At 38.1% G+C, this 17,202-nt stretch overlaps 4 protein-coding genes across 4 annotated transcripts; all 4 read right to left on the bottom strand.

Annotated features, from left to right (window-relative positions):
• Positions 1-1,470: 1,470 nt before the first annotated feature.
• LOC116849188 lies at positions 1,471-5,660 on the bottom strand. Its single transcript, XM_032826109.1, has 9 exons — positions 5,406-5,660; positions 4,542-4,610; positions 3,576-3,911; positions 3,019-3,284; positions 2,674-2,832; positions 2,266-2,509; positions 2,124-2,192; positions 1,945-2,034; positions 1,471-1,681 (listed from the first exon to the last, which is right to left on the bottom strand). The coding sequence occupies exons 1-9, from the start codon at positions 5,658-5,660 to the stop codon at positions 1,565-1,567; spliced, it is 1,605 nt and encodes a 534-aa protein (XP_032682000.1). The 3' UTR covers positions 1,471-1,564.
• Positions 5,661-6,528: 868 nt separating this feature from the next.
• On the bottom strand, positions 6,529-9,747 carry LOC116849175. The gene is made up of 6 exons (XM_032826092.1): positions 8,663-9,747; positions 8,109-8,374; positions 7,762-7,920; positions 7,339-7,582; positions 7,198-7,266; positions 6,529-7,105 (listed from the first exon to the last, which is right to left on the bottom strand). Exons 1-6 carry the CDS (start codon positions 8,936-8,938, stop codon positions 6,899-6,901), a joined length of 1,221 nt encoding a protein of 406 aa, XP_032681983.1. The 5' UTR covers positions 8,939-9,747; the 3' UTR covers positions 6,529-6,898.
• Positions 9,748-10,647: 900 nt separating this feature from the next.
• LOC116849187 lies at positions 10,648-12,959 on the bottom strand. Its single transcript, XM_032826108.1, has 7 exons — positions 12,684-12,959; positions 12,127-12,392; positions 11,774-11,932; positions 11,351-11,594; positions 11,209-11,277; positions 11,028-11,117; positions 10,648-10,764 (listed from the first exon to the last, which is right to left on the bottom strand). The coding sequence occupies exons 1-7, from the start codon at positions 12,957-12,959 to the stop codon at positions 10,648-10,650; spliced, it is 1,221 nt and encodes a 406-aa protein (XP_032681999.1).
• A 1,193-nt stretch (positions 12,960-14,152) lies between these two features.
• Positions 14,153-16,470, bottom strand: LOC116849186. The gene is made up of 7 exons (XM_032826107.1): positions 16,195-16,470; positions 15,638-15,903; positions 15,291-15,449; positions 14,868-15,111; positions 14,726-14,794; positions 14,545-14,634; positions 14,153-14,281 (listed from the first exon to the last, which is right to left on the bottom strand). Exons 1-7 carry the CDS (start codon positions 16,468-16,470, stop codon positions 14,153-14,155), a joined length of 1,233 nt encoding a protein of 410 aa, XP_032681998.1.
• Positions 16,471-17,202: the final 732 nt, after the last annotated feature.

The following is a 17,202-nucleotide window of genomic DNA, read 5'->3' as shown; positions in this document are numbered from 1 at the left end:
GAAGTTGCTTGATACAATCCATACAATTATTACTCGAATCATCCACTTGTATAACTGTTGATATTCCTTAGGCGTACCGAGGGCTTCTAACGTGTCGTCCACGATGGAAAGTTTCCGTAGGAACTTTTTCAGTTCCTTGAAAAGACAACATTACGATCGATTACGTGGTACACAAAAGTTGTCGATACGAAAAACAACACAAATATAGACATGAATACACTACATGCTATAATAATTTCAGCTGCGTTATCAACTAAAGAATCTGTTTGTTTCCTAAGAATCCGATCAATCTGAAGCGAACAATTCAAAGTAGTCTATACCTTGAAACGAAACAGGTTGCCTATCATTGACCCAAACGAGGACATTATGATTATTATACTAGTCCAAGATATAATAATGTGTGTCTCAATGTTGATAGAGTAAACGATATATGTATAGATGCTCCAAAAGATCAGGAAGTACAGGCAAGTGAAATACGGCCTGGGTCGTCCAAGTGGATACTCAAAAACGCACAAGCCGCAAAACGCGCCGATGATAAACAACGGCGCCAATGCCGCTTGGATCGTTTTCACCATGGTCGAATTACTGCAGAATCCGAATTACATTTCGCCATGCGACACGGGAAACACTTGCCGCGATGAAGGATCCTCTTTCGCTTCTTGTTGTCGTTACACGACAAACTTTCCGAAAGGTTTGACCAGGAATTACACCGCGACATACATTGACATCGCCATCTGACTGGCGAGTATTGAGCACGAGAACGAGCGAACATATGATTAGATAGCATTTTTCTTGCAGAATTACTAGTTTTATGCATGCAATTTCATAACGTTTAAACGACAAGTGAGCTTGATGGCGATATCGCTCAGTTTCCGTGCTGGGGCTCAGGTATATTCAGCTTGTCGATATGGGGTGACATGTGCATCGCGAATTGCAGGACTCAAAGAAGGCGGCGGGAGCACAATAAAACGTCGTAAGTCGATTTACGCTGTTAATCGCGCGAATTTCGTCGTTGTAATCTCCGCGGATTTGTGTACTAAGTTTCAACGGAACTTCAACACTTGCCAGGCCAAAACTCACTAATTCTTCTAATAGTTTTCGTCGCATGTAGATATAATACGATAAGATACTCCAAGCTCTATTCAACGACAGATTAGCCGAATAATCAATCATAATATTATATACCCATATTCAGAGACGATGCAAACTGTTAAAAAGTGTAATGAGTTTTGGTTATTTGAAAGTTTTGCTGAAACGCAGTATACATTGGGTATTTGTATAATTACCACCGTCATTATAAGCGAAATTAATTTACGTTTTATTATTTTTCGAGTTATTTGGTTTTTCCTTTACCATGAGAATGGGGAAAGAAAAGAGACGTTGAGCTTGTTTGATTTTTTCTTACGGAGGAAAAGCTGGTATGTAATAACGTATTGTTGCATTTTATTATTGGTATGGTATATCGTTAGTCTGCGATACAGGATTGGTGACAGGATGAATATTATGTCATTCCTAATTAGAGCACGATCGTAAAAAGTGATTTTTACACATTCTTACGTCCTCATTAGAATAGCTCTTTCGAAATATTGTTGTTTATCTTCGACCGCGGATCATTATACTCCTGTAACTCTGGAGACCATTGCACTGTGAGCATCACGAAAGTTGCAACCACCGTGCAAAACTAGAATGTAACGTATTAAGAGCTTAAGAATACAATTTATTTTCATTGCGTGCTATGCGTATTAGAATATTATCACCATCCGTCGTTAAACAAGTTAGAATGTGGAGATTGATACGTGGTATATGCGATAAAAAGGGTAGTGATTATTATACGATAACGGGGATGAACTTGAAAGAACAATTTTCCTAATCGAAATTTATGATATGCGGCATGACCAACGAGTGAACGAGGATAGACGAGGAAGTAACAAGGTGGAGACTAACCTTCCAGAGTAACTTGCTGCCAAAACAAAAAAGCTTCAGACCGGTGAACTTCAGTGGATGATGCATCGTTTGCAAAATTAATTGGCAAAGCTGCAAACAGGCACAAGAGCGATTTACAAACGTGATCTCTTACAAACGCATCGCTTGTGCTTCTCGCTTATTTAAAACTAATCACTCACCTCCTGATGAATATCGGCGTATCGCAGAATAATTGTCAGCTGATGAATTGTCTCGCTAATTTTGTTAGCCTGAAAGTAGGAAATGAACGTCGCTACTACATCAACACTATATTTTTTCCGAGAATCGCGAGCGTGATATTACCTTAACGCTGATACTCTCGCAGATGTGATTAACGGAATAGAGTCTCATGATGCATATGGAGGTTAATATACCGTTGCCGAGCCAAGCCCTTATTGGCATGCCTTTTCCACTGAGCAGCATTATGCAAAAATTAAAAGCCAGTGCTGTTAAAAATAAGAAATAGGTCAACATCTCCAAAGTCATCTGCGTTCCGAATATCAGGTTCAGTTCACGTGCTATGCGACATAATTCTAGCTGAAGATGCCTGTTGAACAAATCTCGTTATGGTAGAAATCGCGAGAATATCGTAGAAGAAGGACTGTATCGTACAATCAATTATTTTTCAAATTGGAATAGAATGTCTTATCGCGTGTTTAGTGTTATCATCAAGTCAATAATTTATACAAGCACTCAAGTGTACCGATTTACATTGAGGTCCACAAAATTCGCTTGTAATTATCGGCATACAAGGTATGTCGGTAAACAGCAATCACTGGTTTCTTCCACCTACACCTCAAGCCATGCTCCTCGCTCACCAGCAGACCTCGTACATTTTCGTTCAGTTTGTCGAATCTGGTGCCTATATACCTGTGTTGCGAGGCATATCTAGAATATTACAGAATGAAATCTCTTCGATTCGGAAGCGTACGGTAAATTTCGACAGGACGAATAAATAAAGTCGTTTCTTTTGTTATTAAACGAATATATACCGCAGAAATTACGATTAAATGAGCACAGAATTGACTAGACAAATTGTAGTTACTGTGCACAAACCACATGAAGAAGATGAACATAAAGTCGACGAATAGGTTGACGTGAAAACAATGATTTAACACATGAGGTATGAGATACGCCCAATTAGACTGCGTTACACTCCACCACCAGAAGGAATCGTAAGTATTTGTGAAGAATATGTACACGACCCATCCGGCTACCACACGTTTCGACCACATGTGCATCTCTTGGTACATTTTCGGAATGCCCAACTCTTCCAACGTGTCGTCCACAGCGGCGAGCTTCTTCATGCACGTTCTTAATTTCTGAAACGTTACATGAGATGCACTTGAAGAGGGGAAAGATCACTTTAAAGATATCACTAAGAATTAAATTTAATTATTTCTCCTTTGTCGACGCGAATTTCTTCTTTTTGCGAGTTCTGTGCTCTTCAACGACGAAGTTTGCCTATCGACAAGCGTCTTTGTTCGGAATCACTTGCATGGGAGAGGTTTTCACTCCAAACAGCATTACTATCCTCGGATATCGCGGAGTTAACTCGCTGACACGCTAACAGTCCGACATTGTTGTTGCATGTTGGCATTACACGATCATACCTTGTCATAACATAGGCCGATGATTACGGACGTGAGCGTAATGAGCATATTAATCGCACGCAAGACCATCGAAACTGTTGTTCGAAATGTCTTGTTCCATGTAAAAAACACCATTATTAAGTAACAGAAGCAGCCGTAAGTACACCACAGCATCAAAGAATATAAAGTGCTGAAACACGGCTTCACTCGATTCGTAGGATAGAACCCCAAGCCTATAATAAACCATGTGACGAGGAGGGGTTTTACGCCCTGTTGGATGGTAGTGGACGTGGCCATCGTCTGCCGCAAACTAACAACGTATGTCCGTTGAAACTCCCATTTGCCGTACGCATCGCTCTGTGTTACGTCGACGCGATACGAAAACACGAGTCCTCGTAATCACAATGTGTTCGTTGCAAAAAGCACTTACGCATATTAAAACAATTGATCTATCCTGATGAGAGAGATCATTTGTTATTGAAATTATCCTTCATGCCGTTATTCAAACGACACTTATTGAAATGCCGCCGCTAACGCGGACGTATTGTTTGTGAACAGAAGCTTTATTAGACAGAAGCTTCTTTATTATCTATTTGGAATAATTATACAGTGTTTTATGCATACGCACGAAATTATAATTATTTTACTGAACTTTGTTTTTATTTCATTTGCTTGATTGCAGCTATTATTATGACCGTCGTGAAACGTAGTACAAATTGGAAGAAATTGTCTTTTCACACTTAGAATTTTGTAACTTAATATAAATAAATATATATATACATATGTGTGTGTGTGTGTGTGTGTGTCTGTGTGTGTGTATGCCTGAAAAGTAATACAGACTACATGCATAAATTTGTAGCCGAAATTGGAGAATCAGAACACGGATATCGTTAAAAGCTTTTGCAGTAACTGTATTAGACATTGCGTAATTAAATATATATATAGTTTGGCATAAGCAGGCATTTATGCGTCAGAATTGTGTCTTACATTTTGCTTAATCTCTGCATCGAGAGTGAGATTCGATAATCTGCTGAGAAATACTTCGCCACCATTCGCCTAATATTAACCGAACTTATTTTATAATTATATAATGAATTATATTAAAAAGTTATATATGCACATTAAAAAAATTATATATTTAAATTAAAATATGCAAATTACAAAGAATAATGATTTTTAAGATTTTTAAGATTTTGAAGATTGAAAGGATCAGATGAAATTTTATATTTTTATATCATTTAATGGTTTAAAAAGATAAACAACAAATTGTCGGTATGGCTTAATTGTTTTCAATATGCCTTTCTGTACAAGGAACAAAAATATCTTAACACAAAGTTCATTACAGACGTAATTAAAAATGAATTTTCTGATGAACTAACTGCAAAATATCAGCGCTATGTTTATCACATCATAAAACGCGTTCACATATAGCGAGTAGTTCATCATATATGGCATAGACAAATTGAGTGGCAGTTGAGTTGGCACAATACGACCCAAGAACCATAGATTGTCGATAGCATCCATCGCAAGAATCAAGCCGTTTCATCAGATAAATAGCCGTAAAGTTCTCACGCGCAATTTCGCGTAATCTTTTGGCGTTCCGAGCTTCTTCAACGCGTCGTCCACGATGGAAAGTTTTGGTAGGAACGTTTTCAGTTTTTTTAAAGGACAATATTACAATCGATTACGTGCCGTGGTACACAGAAGTTGTCGATACGAAAAATAACACAAATGCATACATCAATACACTACATGCTACGATAATTTCGACAATTTCCAACTAAAGAATCCCTCTGTTTGTTTCCTAAGAATCTGACCAATTTGAAGGGAACAATTCAAAGTAGTTCACACCTTGAAACGGAACAGGTTGACTATCATTGACCCAAACGAAGACATTATGATTATTATAATAGTCCAAGATATAATAATCGGTGTCTGAATGTTGATAAAGTAGAGGATGTATGTGTAGGTGCTCCATAAGATCAGGAAGTATAGGCAAGTGAAATACGGCCTGGGTCGTCCAAGTGGGTACTCGAAAACGCACAAGCTGCAAAACGCGCCGATGATCAGTAACGACGTCAATGCCGCTTGGATCGTTTTCACCATGATCGAATTACCGCAGAATCCGAATTACATTTTGCTGTATGACACGAGAAACACTCGCCACGATGATGGCGGAGGATCCTTTATCGCTTCTTGTTGTCGTTACACGCCAAACTTTCCGAAAGATTTTTTTAACTGGGAATTATATCGCGACATACATTGACGTCGCCATCTGACTATTGAACATCGAGCGCGAGAACGAGCGAACATATGATTAGATTGCATTCTTCGTGCAGAATTACAAGTTTTATCCATGCAATTTCATAACGTTTAAGCGACAAGTGATCCTGTTCACGATATCGCTCAGTTTCCGCGCTGAGGCTCAGGTACATTCAGCTTGTCGACATGGAGTGACATGTGCGTTGCGAATTGCAGGACTCTGAGAAGGTGACAGGAGTACAATAAAACGTAAGTCGATTCCGTTAATCGTGCGATTTTCGTCGTTGTAATCTCCGCGGATTTGTGCACTAATTTTCAGCATAACCCCAACACTTGTCAGGCCAAAACTCACTAGGCTTTCTAATCGTTCTCATAGTATGTAGATATAATACGATATGATACGCCAAGTGCTATTGAAACGATAGATTAGCCGTATAATTAATCATAATAATGTGTAGACACCTTCAGACACGATGCAAACTGTTAAAAAGTGTAATGAGTTTTGGTTTTGTGAGAGTTCTGGTGAACCGTAGTATATATCAGGTTTTTGCTTAATTACGGTCATTATGATCGAAATTCATTTTAGTTTTATTATTTTTCGAGTTATTTGGTTTTTCCTTTACGATGAGAACGGGGAAAGAAAAGAAATGTTGAGTTTGTTTGATTTTTTCCCAGGGGACAGCTGATATATAATAAGACATGTATTGTTGCATTTTATTATTGATATGGTATATCGTTAATACGCGGTACAGGATTGAATGAATACTATGTCATTTCTAATTAGAGCTCGATCGTAAAGCGATTTTCACCCATTCTTACATCCTCGTTAGAATAGATCTTTCGAGGTATTTTTGTTTATCTTCGATCGAGGATCATTATACTCCTGTAACTCTGGAGACCATTGCACTGTGAGCATCACAAAAGTTGCAACCACCGCGTAAAACTAGAATGGAACGTATTAAGAGCTTAAGAGTACAATTTATTTTCACTATGCGTAACAGCACTTTATCGCAATCCGTCATTAAACAAGTAAGAATGTACAGACTGATGCATGGTATATGCGATAAAAAGGGTAGTGATTATTATACGATAATGGGAATGAACTTGAAAGAACAATTTCCCTGATTATTATTTATGATATGAGACATGACCAACGAGTGAACGAGGACAAATGAGGAAGTAACAAGGGGGAGACGAACATTCCAGAGTAACTTGATGCCAAAGCAAAAGAGTCTCAGACCGGTGATCTTCAGTGGATGATGCATCGTTTGCAAAACGAATTGACAAAGCTGCAAACCGGTACAAACGTGACTTTTATAAAGTATGATCTCTCACAAACGCATCGCTTGTGCTTCTCGCTTATATAAAAATAATCACTTACCTCCTGATGAATATCGGCGTATCGCAGAATAATTGTCAGCTGATGAATTGTCTCGCTAATTTTGTTAGCCTGAAAATAGGAAATGAACGTTGCTACTATATCGACATTATATTTTTCCGAGAATCGCGCGCGTGATATTACCTTAACGCTGATACTCTCGCAGATGTGATTAAGGGAGTAGAGTCTCATGAAGGATATTGAGCCTAATATAACGTAGGCAAGCCAGGCCCTTATTGACGTTTCTTTTCCACTGAGCAGCATTATGCAAAAATTATAAGTCAGTGTTGTTAACAATAAGAGATAGATCAACATCTCCAAAGTCATCTGAGTTCCGAATATCAGGTTCAGTTCACATGCTATGCGACATAATTCTAGATGAACGTGCCTGTTGGAGAACAAATCTGGTTACGGCAGAATGTAGAAATCGCGAAAGTATCGTAGAAAAAGGAGTGTATTGGCTCGTACATTCGATTATATTTCAAATTGGAATAGAGTGTCTTATCGCGTGTTTCGTGTTATTATCAAGTAAATAATTTATATAGGCATGCAGGTGTACCGATTTACATTGAGGTCCACAAGATTCGCTTGTAATTATCGGCATACAAGGTATGTCGATAAACAGCAACCACTGGTTTCTTCCACGTACACCTCAAGCCGTGCTCCTCGCTCACCAGCAGATCTCGTATATTTTCGTTCAGTTTGTCGAATCTGGTGCCTATATACCTGTGTTATAAAGTGTATCTGAATATCACAGAAAAAAATCTGTCTGATTCGGAAGCGTACGGTAAATTTCGATAGACGAATAAACAGAGTCGTTTTGTTATTAAACGAAAATGTACCGCAGAAATTCCGATTAAACGAACACAGAGTCGACTAAACGAGCAAACAAATTGTAGTTAATGTGTACAAACCACATGAAGAAGATGAACGTTAAGTCGACGAATAGGTTGACATGATAACAATGATTTAGCACATGAGGTATGATGTACGCACAATTAGAATGCGTTACTCTCCACCACCAGAAGGAATCGTTAATATCTGTGCAGAATATGTACACGATCCATCCAGCTACCATCCTTTTCGACCACATGTGCATCTTTTGGTACATTTTCGGAATCCCCAACTCTTCCAACGTATCGTCCACATTGGCGAGCTTTTTAATGCACGTCCTTAATTTCTGAAATGTTACATAAAATGCATTTGAAAACGGGAGAGATCATTTAAAAAATATCACTCAGAATTAGATTTAATTATTTCTCCTTTGTCGAGTATTTTTTCTTGTTGCGAGTTCTGTGTTTTTCAACGACAAAATTTGCCTCTCGACAAGCGTCCTTGTTCAGAATTACTTGCATGGGAGAGGTTTTCACAACAAACAGCATTACGATCCTCGAATGTCGCGCAGTAAACTCGCTAATACGCGAACAATCCGACATTGTCGTTGCACGTCGCCATTACGGGGTCGTACCTTGTCATAACACAGGCCGATGATTACGGACGTGAGCGTAGTGAGCATAGTGATCGCACGCACGATCATCGAAACTGTTGTCCGATATGTGATGTTCCGTGTAAAAAACATCATTATGCAGTAATAGAAGCTGCCGTAAGCGCACCAAAACATCAAAGAATACAAAGAGCTGAAGCACGGTTTCACTCGATTCGTAGGATGGATCCCCAAGCCGATAATAAACCTGGTGACGAGGAGAGGTTGTACGCCCTGTTGGATGGTGATCGACGTGGCCATCGTCTGCCGCAAACGAACAACGAATATCCGTTGAAACTCCCATTTGCCGTATGCATTGCTCTGTGTTACGTCGTCGCGACACGAAAACACGTATCCTCGTAATCACAATATGTTCATTGCACAAGCACTTTCGCATATTAAAATAATTGATCTATCCTGATGAAAGAGATCACTCGTTATTGAAATCATCCTTCATGCCGTTTTTCAAGCGACACTCATTGAAATATCGCCGCCAACGCGAACGTATTTTTTGTGTGAACAGAAGCTTATTCGACAGAAACTTCTTTATTATCTATATGGAATAATCATAGAGTGTGTTGTTATGCATACGCGCCAAATTATAATTATTTTAATGAACCTCGTTTTTATTTTATTTACTTGATTGCAGTTGTTATTATGACCATCGTGAAGCATCGTACTAACTGAAAGAATTTGTCTTATCACACTTAGAATTTTGAAACTTAATATAAATAAATAAATAAATATATATATATATATATATATATGTATATATGTGTGTGTATGTGTGTGTGTCTGTATATATATGCATGTCTGAAAAGGACTACAGATCATATGCATGAATTTGTAGCCGAAATTGAAGAATCAGAACACGGAGATCGTTAAAGGCTTTTGCAGTAATAGCAGCAGTAATTGTAACAGACATTGCATAATCTATAAATAATTGCGTATTTAGAAATATATATAGTTTCGCATAAGCAAACATATTGTCGTGCCCGTGTTGCCGGGACACGAAGAAAAAGTTCGTGATCGGTGATGCGGGCGCGGCAGGGTGTGTGGCGGTGGATAAAATGTAGTAAAAGTTTAGACTACCTCTTGTAGTAATATATATATAAAGGTTTATTTGATAAATACACTTGTATGTGTTTTAGTTACAACTCCCGTACTTATGAGTTAATATGCGAACCGCGCGTAAGTCACGTATGACGCGTATGTCGCGGCGAGAGACCGAGATGTTAAGCCTGACGCGAGCGGTCTCTCCGCTTTTTTATAGTATTGTTTTAGGCTTGTCGGAGGGGGTGCCTGGCGACAAGAACATTACCATATTTGGTAATGGTTCGATGCGTTTGGAATTGAGGTCCTAAATGCGGAATGTGCAAGGTGGTGCTTATCGCAGCACTTGCACATCCGCTTCCTTGTCGTGGCGCAATCGAAATAATTCCTTGAGAAGTGTTTCGAAAGCGCTGGTACGATTCGCGATTATAACAATTTATATGTCAGAATTATGTCTTACATTTTGCTGAATCTCTACATCGATAGTAATATTCGATAATCTGTTGAGAAATACTTCACAACCGTTCGCCTAATATTAACAGAACTCTGTTAATAACTTTATAATAAATTATATATAAAAAAGTTATATATAAAATGTTATATATAATTAAAAAAATTACGTATTCAAATTAAAATATGCAATTTACAAAGAATAATGATTTTTAAGAAGGAAAGGACCAGATGTTATTCTACTAAATATTATAGTTATACCAGAATGAGAACAGGGAAAGAAAAAAGACGTAGAGTTTGTTTGATTTTTTATTACAAGGGAAAGCTGATATGTAATAAGGCACGTATTGTTGCGTTTTATTATTGGTATGGTATCGTTAGTCCGTGATACAGAATTGAATTAACATTATGTCATTCATAATCAGTGCTCGATCGTAAAGCGATTTTCGCACATTCTTACATTCTCATTAGAATAGATCTTTCGAGGTGTTGCTGTTTATCTTTGATCGCGGATCATTATACTCCTGTAACTCTGGAGACCATTGCACTGCGAGCATCACGAAAGTTGCAACCACAGCGCAAAACTAGAATGGAACATATTAAGAGCTTAAGAGTACAATTTATTTTCAGTGCGTGCTATGCGTACCAGTACTTCAACGCAATCCGTCGTTAAACAAATTAGAATGTGGAGACTGATACGTGGTATATGCTATAAAAAGGGTAGTGATTATTTTATGATAACGGGGATGAACTTGATAGAATAATTTCCCTGATCATTATTTGTGTTATGGGGCATGACCAACGAGTGAACGAGGATAGACGAGAAAGTAATAAGGTGGAGACAAACCTTCCAGAGTAACTTGGTACCGAAGCAAAAGAGTTTCAAACCGGTGAATTTCAGTGGATGATGCATCGTTTGCAAAATGAATTGACAAAGCTGCAAACAGGCACAAGCGCGAATTTTTCAAATGTGATCTCTCACAAACGCGTCGCTTGCACTTCTAGCGTATATAAAAGTAATCACTCACCTCCTGATGAATATCGGCGTATCTCAGACTAATTGTCAGCTGATGAGTTATCTCGCTAATTTTGTTAGCCTGAAAACAGAAAATGAACGTCGCTACTATATCGACCCTATACTTTTTTCGAGAAATGCGCGTATAATATTACCTTAACGCTGACGCTCTCGCAAATGTAATTAATGGAGTAGAGTCTTATGATGCATATGCAGGCCCATATAGTGGTGCCGAGCCAGGTACTTATTGATATGCCTTTCCGCATGAGCAGTGTTATGCAAAAATGAAACGCCACTGACGTTAAGAATAAGAGAGCGGACAACATCCCCAAAGTCATCTGCGTTCCGAATATCAGGTTCAATTCACGCGCGATGCGACATAATTCTAGCTGAAGATGCCTATTAGAGAACAGATCTCGTTACTGCAGAATGTACAAATCACGAAAGTATCGTAGGAAAAGGAATATATCGACTCGTAAAATCGATTATTTTTTAAATTGGAACAGAGTGTCTTATCGCGTGTTTTGTTTTATCATCAAGTCAATAATATATACATGCGTGCATGTATACCCATTTACATTGAGGACCACAACATTCGCTTGTAATTATCGGCATACAAGGTAGATCGGTAAACAGTAACCACTGGTTTCTTCCACGTAAACCTCAAGCTGTGCTCCTCGCTCACCAGCAGACCTCGTACATTTTCGTTAAGTTTGTCGAATCTGTTGCCTATATACCTGTTTATGAAGCATATCTAGAATATTACAAAAAGAATTCTCTCCGATTTCGGGCGCGTACGGTAAATTTCGACAGGACGAGTACACAGAGTAATTTCTTTTGTTATTAAACGAAAATATATAGCAGGTATTCTGATTAAATGAGCACACGATCGACTAAACGAGCAAGCAAATTATAATTATTGTGTACAGACCACATGAAGAAGATGAAGGTCAAATCCACGAATAGGTTGACATGAAAACAATGATTTATCGCATGAGATATGAGATACGCCCAATTGGACTGTCTTACGCTCCGCCACCAGAGGGAGTCGTAAGTATTTGTGAAGAATATATACACGACCCATCCGGCTACCACTCGTTTCGACCACATGTGCATCTCTTGGTACATTTTCGGAATGCCCAACTCTTCCAACGTGTCGTCCACAGTGGCGAGATTCTTAATGCACGTCCTTAATTTCTGAAACGTTATGTGAGATGCAATTGAAGACAGGAGAGTTCACTTAAAAGATATCACTAAGAATTAAATTTAACTATTTCTTTTTTGTCGACGCGAATTTCTTCTTTTTGCGAGTTATGTGCTCTTCAACGACGAAGTTTGCTTCTCGACAAGCGTTTTTGTTCAGAATCACTTCTGTGGGAGAGGTTTTTACTCTAAATAGCATTACGATTCTCGGATGTTGCGCAGTAAACTCGCTGACACATGAACAGACCGACATTGTCGTTGCACTTTGCCATTACGCTGACATACCTTGTCATAACAAAAGCCGATGATTACGGACGTGAGCGTAGTGAACATGTTGATTACATGCACAATTTTCCAAATGGTTCTTTGAAATATTACATTCCATGTAAACATCATTATTATGCAGTAATAGAAGCAGCCGTAAACGCACCACAGCATCAAAGAATACAACACGCTGAAGCACGGCTTCGCTCGATTCGAAGGATAGATCCCCAAGCCGATAATAAACCAGATGACGAGGAGGGGTTGTATGCCCTGTTGAATGGTGGTCGACGTGGCCATCGTTTGCCGCAAACTAACAACGAATGTCCATTGAAACTCCCATTTGCCGTACGCATCGCTTAGTTTTACGTCTACGCGACACGAAAACGCAGATCCTCGTAATCACAATATTCTCGTTGCACAAGCACTTACGTATATTAAAACAATTGATCTATCCTGATGAAAGAGAACATTTGTTATTGAAATCATTCTTCATGCCGTTATTCAAGCGACACTTATTGAAATGCCGCCGCCAACGCGGACGTAGATTTTGGGTGAAGATGCTCTATTAGACAGAAACTTCTTTATTATCTATTTGGAATAATCATACAGTGTGTTGTTATGCATACGCAAGAAATTATAATTATTTTACTGAACCTTGTTTTTATTTCATTTACTTGATTGTAGCTATTATTATGACCTTCATGAAGCATTGTACTAACTGAAAAAATTTGTCTTATCACGCTTAGAATTTTGAAACACAATATAAATAAATAAATAAATAAATAAATATATGTATATATATGTATGTAAGTGTGTGTGTCTGTATATATATGCATGTCTGAAAAGGACTACAGATCATATGTATAAATTTGTAGCCGAAATTGAAGAATCAGAACACGGAAATCGTTAAAGGCTTTTGCAGTAATAGCAGCAGTAATTGTAACAGACATTGCATAATCTATAAATAATTGCGTATTTAGAAATAAATATAGTTTCGCATAAGCAAGTAATTATATGTCAGAATTGTGTCTTACATTTTGCTGAATCTCTACATCGATAGTAATATTCGATAATCTGTTAGAAATACCTCACAACCGTTCGCCTAATATTAACAGAACTCTGTTAATAATTTTATAATATATTATATATAAAAAAGTTATATATAAAATGTTATATATAATTAAAAAAATTACGTATTCAAATTAAAATATACAATTTACAAAGAATAATGATTTTTAAGAGGGAAAGGACCAGATGGTATTTTACTATATTTTTATAGTTATACCAGAATGAGAACGGGGAAAGAAAAAAGACGTAAAGTTTGTTTGATTTTTTACTACAGGGGAAAGCTGATATGTAATAAGGCACGTATTGTTGCATTTTATTATTAATATGGTATATCGTTAGTCCGCGATACAGGATTGAATGAACATTATGTCATCTATAATCAGAGCTCGATCGTAAAGCGATTTTCGCACATTCTTACATTCTCATATAGAATATAAGAATAGATTTTTTGAGGTGTTGCTGTTTATCTTCGATCGCGGATCATTATATTCCTGTAACTCTGGAGACCATTGCACTGCGAGCATCGCGAAAGTAGCAACCACCGCGCAAAACTAGAATGGAACGTATTAAGAGCTTAAGAGTACAATTTATTTTCAGTGCGTGCTATGCGTACCAGTACTTCATCGCAATCCGTCGTTAAACAAGTTAGAATGTGGAGACTGATACGTGGTATATGCTATAAAAAGGATAGTGATTATTTCATGATAACGGGGATGAACTTGATAGAATAATTTGCCTGATCGTTATTTGTGTTATGGGGCATGACCAACGAGTGAACGAGGATAGACGAGAAAGTAATAAGGTGGAGACAAACCTTCCAGAGTAACTTGGTACCGAAGCAAAAGAGCTTCAGACCGGTGAATTTCAGTGGATGATGCATCGTTTGCAAAATGAATTGACAAAGCTGCAAACAGGCACAAGCGCGAATTTTTCAAATGTGATCTCTCACAAACGCGTCGCTTGCACTTCTAGCGTATATAAAAGTAATCACTCACCTCCTGATGAATATCGGCGTATCTCAGACTAATTGTCAGCTGATGAGTTATCTCGCTAATTTTGTTAGCCTGAAAACAGAAAATGAACGTCGCTACTATATCGACCCTATACTTTTTTCGAGAAATGCGCGTATAATATTACCTTAACGCTGACGCTCTCGCAAATGTAATTAATGGAGTAGAGTCTTATGATGCATATGCAGGCCCATATAGTGGTGCCGAGCCAGGTACTTATTGATATGCCTTTCCGCATGAGCAGTATTATGCAAAAATTATACGCCACTGACGTTAAGAATAAGAGATCGGTCAACATCCCCAAAGTCATCTGCGTTCCGAATATCAGGTTCAGTTCACGCGCGATGCGACATAATTCTAGCTGAAGATGCCTATTAGATAACAGATCTCGTTACTGCAGAATGTACAAATCGCGAGAGTATCGTAGGAAAAGGAATATATCGGCTCGTACAATCGAATATTTTTTAAATTGTAATAGAGTGTCTTATCGCGTGTTTCGTTTTATTATCAAGTCAATAATATATACATGCATGCAGGTGTACTTATTTACATTGAGGACCACAACATTCGCTTGTAATTATTGGCATACAAGGTAGATCGGTAAACAGCAACTACTGGTTTCTTCCACGTACACCTCAAGCTGTGCTCCTCGCTTACCAGCAGACCTCGTACATTTTCGTTAAGTTTGTCGAATCTGGTGCCTATATACCTGTTTTGTGAAGCATATCTAGAATATTACAGAAAGAAATCTCTCCGATTTCGGACGCGTACGATAAATTTCGACAGGGTGTGTACACAAAGTAACTTCTTTTGATATTAAACGAAAATATATAGCAGGTATTCTGATTAAATGAGCACACTAAACGAGCAAGCAAATTATAATTATTGTGTACAGACCACATGAAGAAGATGAAGGTCAAATCCACGAATAGGTTGACATGAAAACAATGATTTATCGCATGAGATATGAGATACGCCCAATTGGACTGTCTTACGCTCCGCCACCAGAGGGAGTCGTAAGTATTTGTGAAGAATATATACACGACCCATCCGGCTACCACTCGTTTCGACCACATGTGCATCTCTTGGTACATTTTCGGAATGCCCAACTCTTCCAACGTGTCGTCCACAGTGGCGAGATTCTTAATGCACGTCCTTAATTTCTGAAACGTTATGTGAGATGCAATTGAAGACAGGAGAGTTCACTTAAAAGATATCACTAAGAATTAAATTTAACTATTTCTTTTTTGTCGACGCGAATTTCTTCTTTTTGCGAGTTATGTGCTCTTCAACGACGAAGTTTGCTTCTCGACAAGCGTTTTTGTTCAGAATCACTTCTGTGGGAGAGGTTTTTACTCTAAATAGCATTACGATTCTCGGATGTTGCGCAGTAAACTCGCTGACACATGAACAGACCGACATTGTCGTTGCACTTTGCCATTACGCTGACATACCTTGTCATAACAAAAGCCGATGATTACGGACGTGAGCGTAGTGAACATGTTGATTACATGCACGATTTTCCAAATGGTTCTTTGAAATATTACATTCCATGTAAACATCATTATTATGCAGTAATAGAAGCAGCCGTAAACGCACCACAGCATCAAAGAATACAACACGCTGAAGCACGGCTTCGCTCGATTCGAAGGATAGATCCCCAAGCCGATAATAAACCAGATGACGAGGAGGGGTTGTATGCCCTGTTGAATGGTGGTCGACGTGGCCATCGTTTGCCGCAAACTAACAACGAATGTCCATTGAAACTCCCATTTGCCGTACGCATCGCTTAGTTTTACGTCTACGCGACACGAAAACGCAGATCCTCGTAATCACAATATTCTCGTTACACAAGCACTTACGTATATTAAAACAATTGATCTATCCTGATGAAAGAGATCATTTGTTATTGAAATCATCCTTCATGCCGTTATTCAAGCGACACTTATTGAAATGCCGCCGCCAACACGGACGTAGATTTTGTGTGAACAGATGCACTATTAGACAGAAACTTCTTTATTATCTATTTTCAATAATCATACAGTGTGTTGTTATGCATACGCAAGAAATTATAATTATTTTACTGAACCTCGTTTTTATTTTATTTACTTGATTGCAGCTATTATTATCGTCATCGTGAAGCATTGTACTAACTGAAAGAATTTGTCTTATCACACTTAGAATTTTGAAACTCAATATAAATAGATAAATAAATAAATATATATATATATATATATATATATTTATGTGTGTGTGTCTGTATATATATGCATGGCTGAAAAGGAGTACAGGTGATATGTATAAATTTGTAGCCGAAATTGAAGAATCAGAACACGGAGATCGTTAGAGGGTTTTGCAGTAACAGCAGCAATAAATGTAACAAACATTGCGTAATCTGTAAATAATGGCGTACTTAGAAACATATATATTTTCGCATAAGGAAGCATTTATACGTCAGAATT

Source organism: Odontomachus brunneus, unplaced genomic scaffold, assembly GCF_010583005.1.
Source record: "Odontomachus brunneus isolate Ranch 3 - 2012 unplaced genomic scaffold, Obru_v1 Obru_scaffold_108, whole genome shotgun sequence".
In the NCBI taxonomy this organism is placed as follows: domain Eukaryota; kingdom Metazoa; phylum Arthropoda; class Insecta; order Hymenoptera; family Formicidae; genus Odontomachus; species Odontomachus brunneus.
The sequence above is the reverse complement of the archived record's forward strand: the minus strand, read 5'-3'. Positions and strand labels throughout refer to the sequence as shown.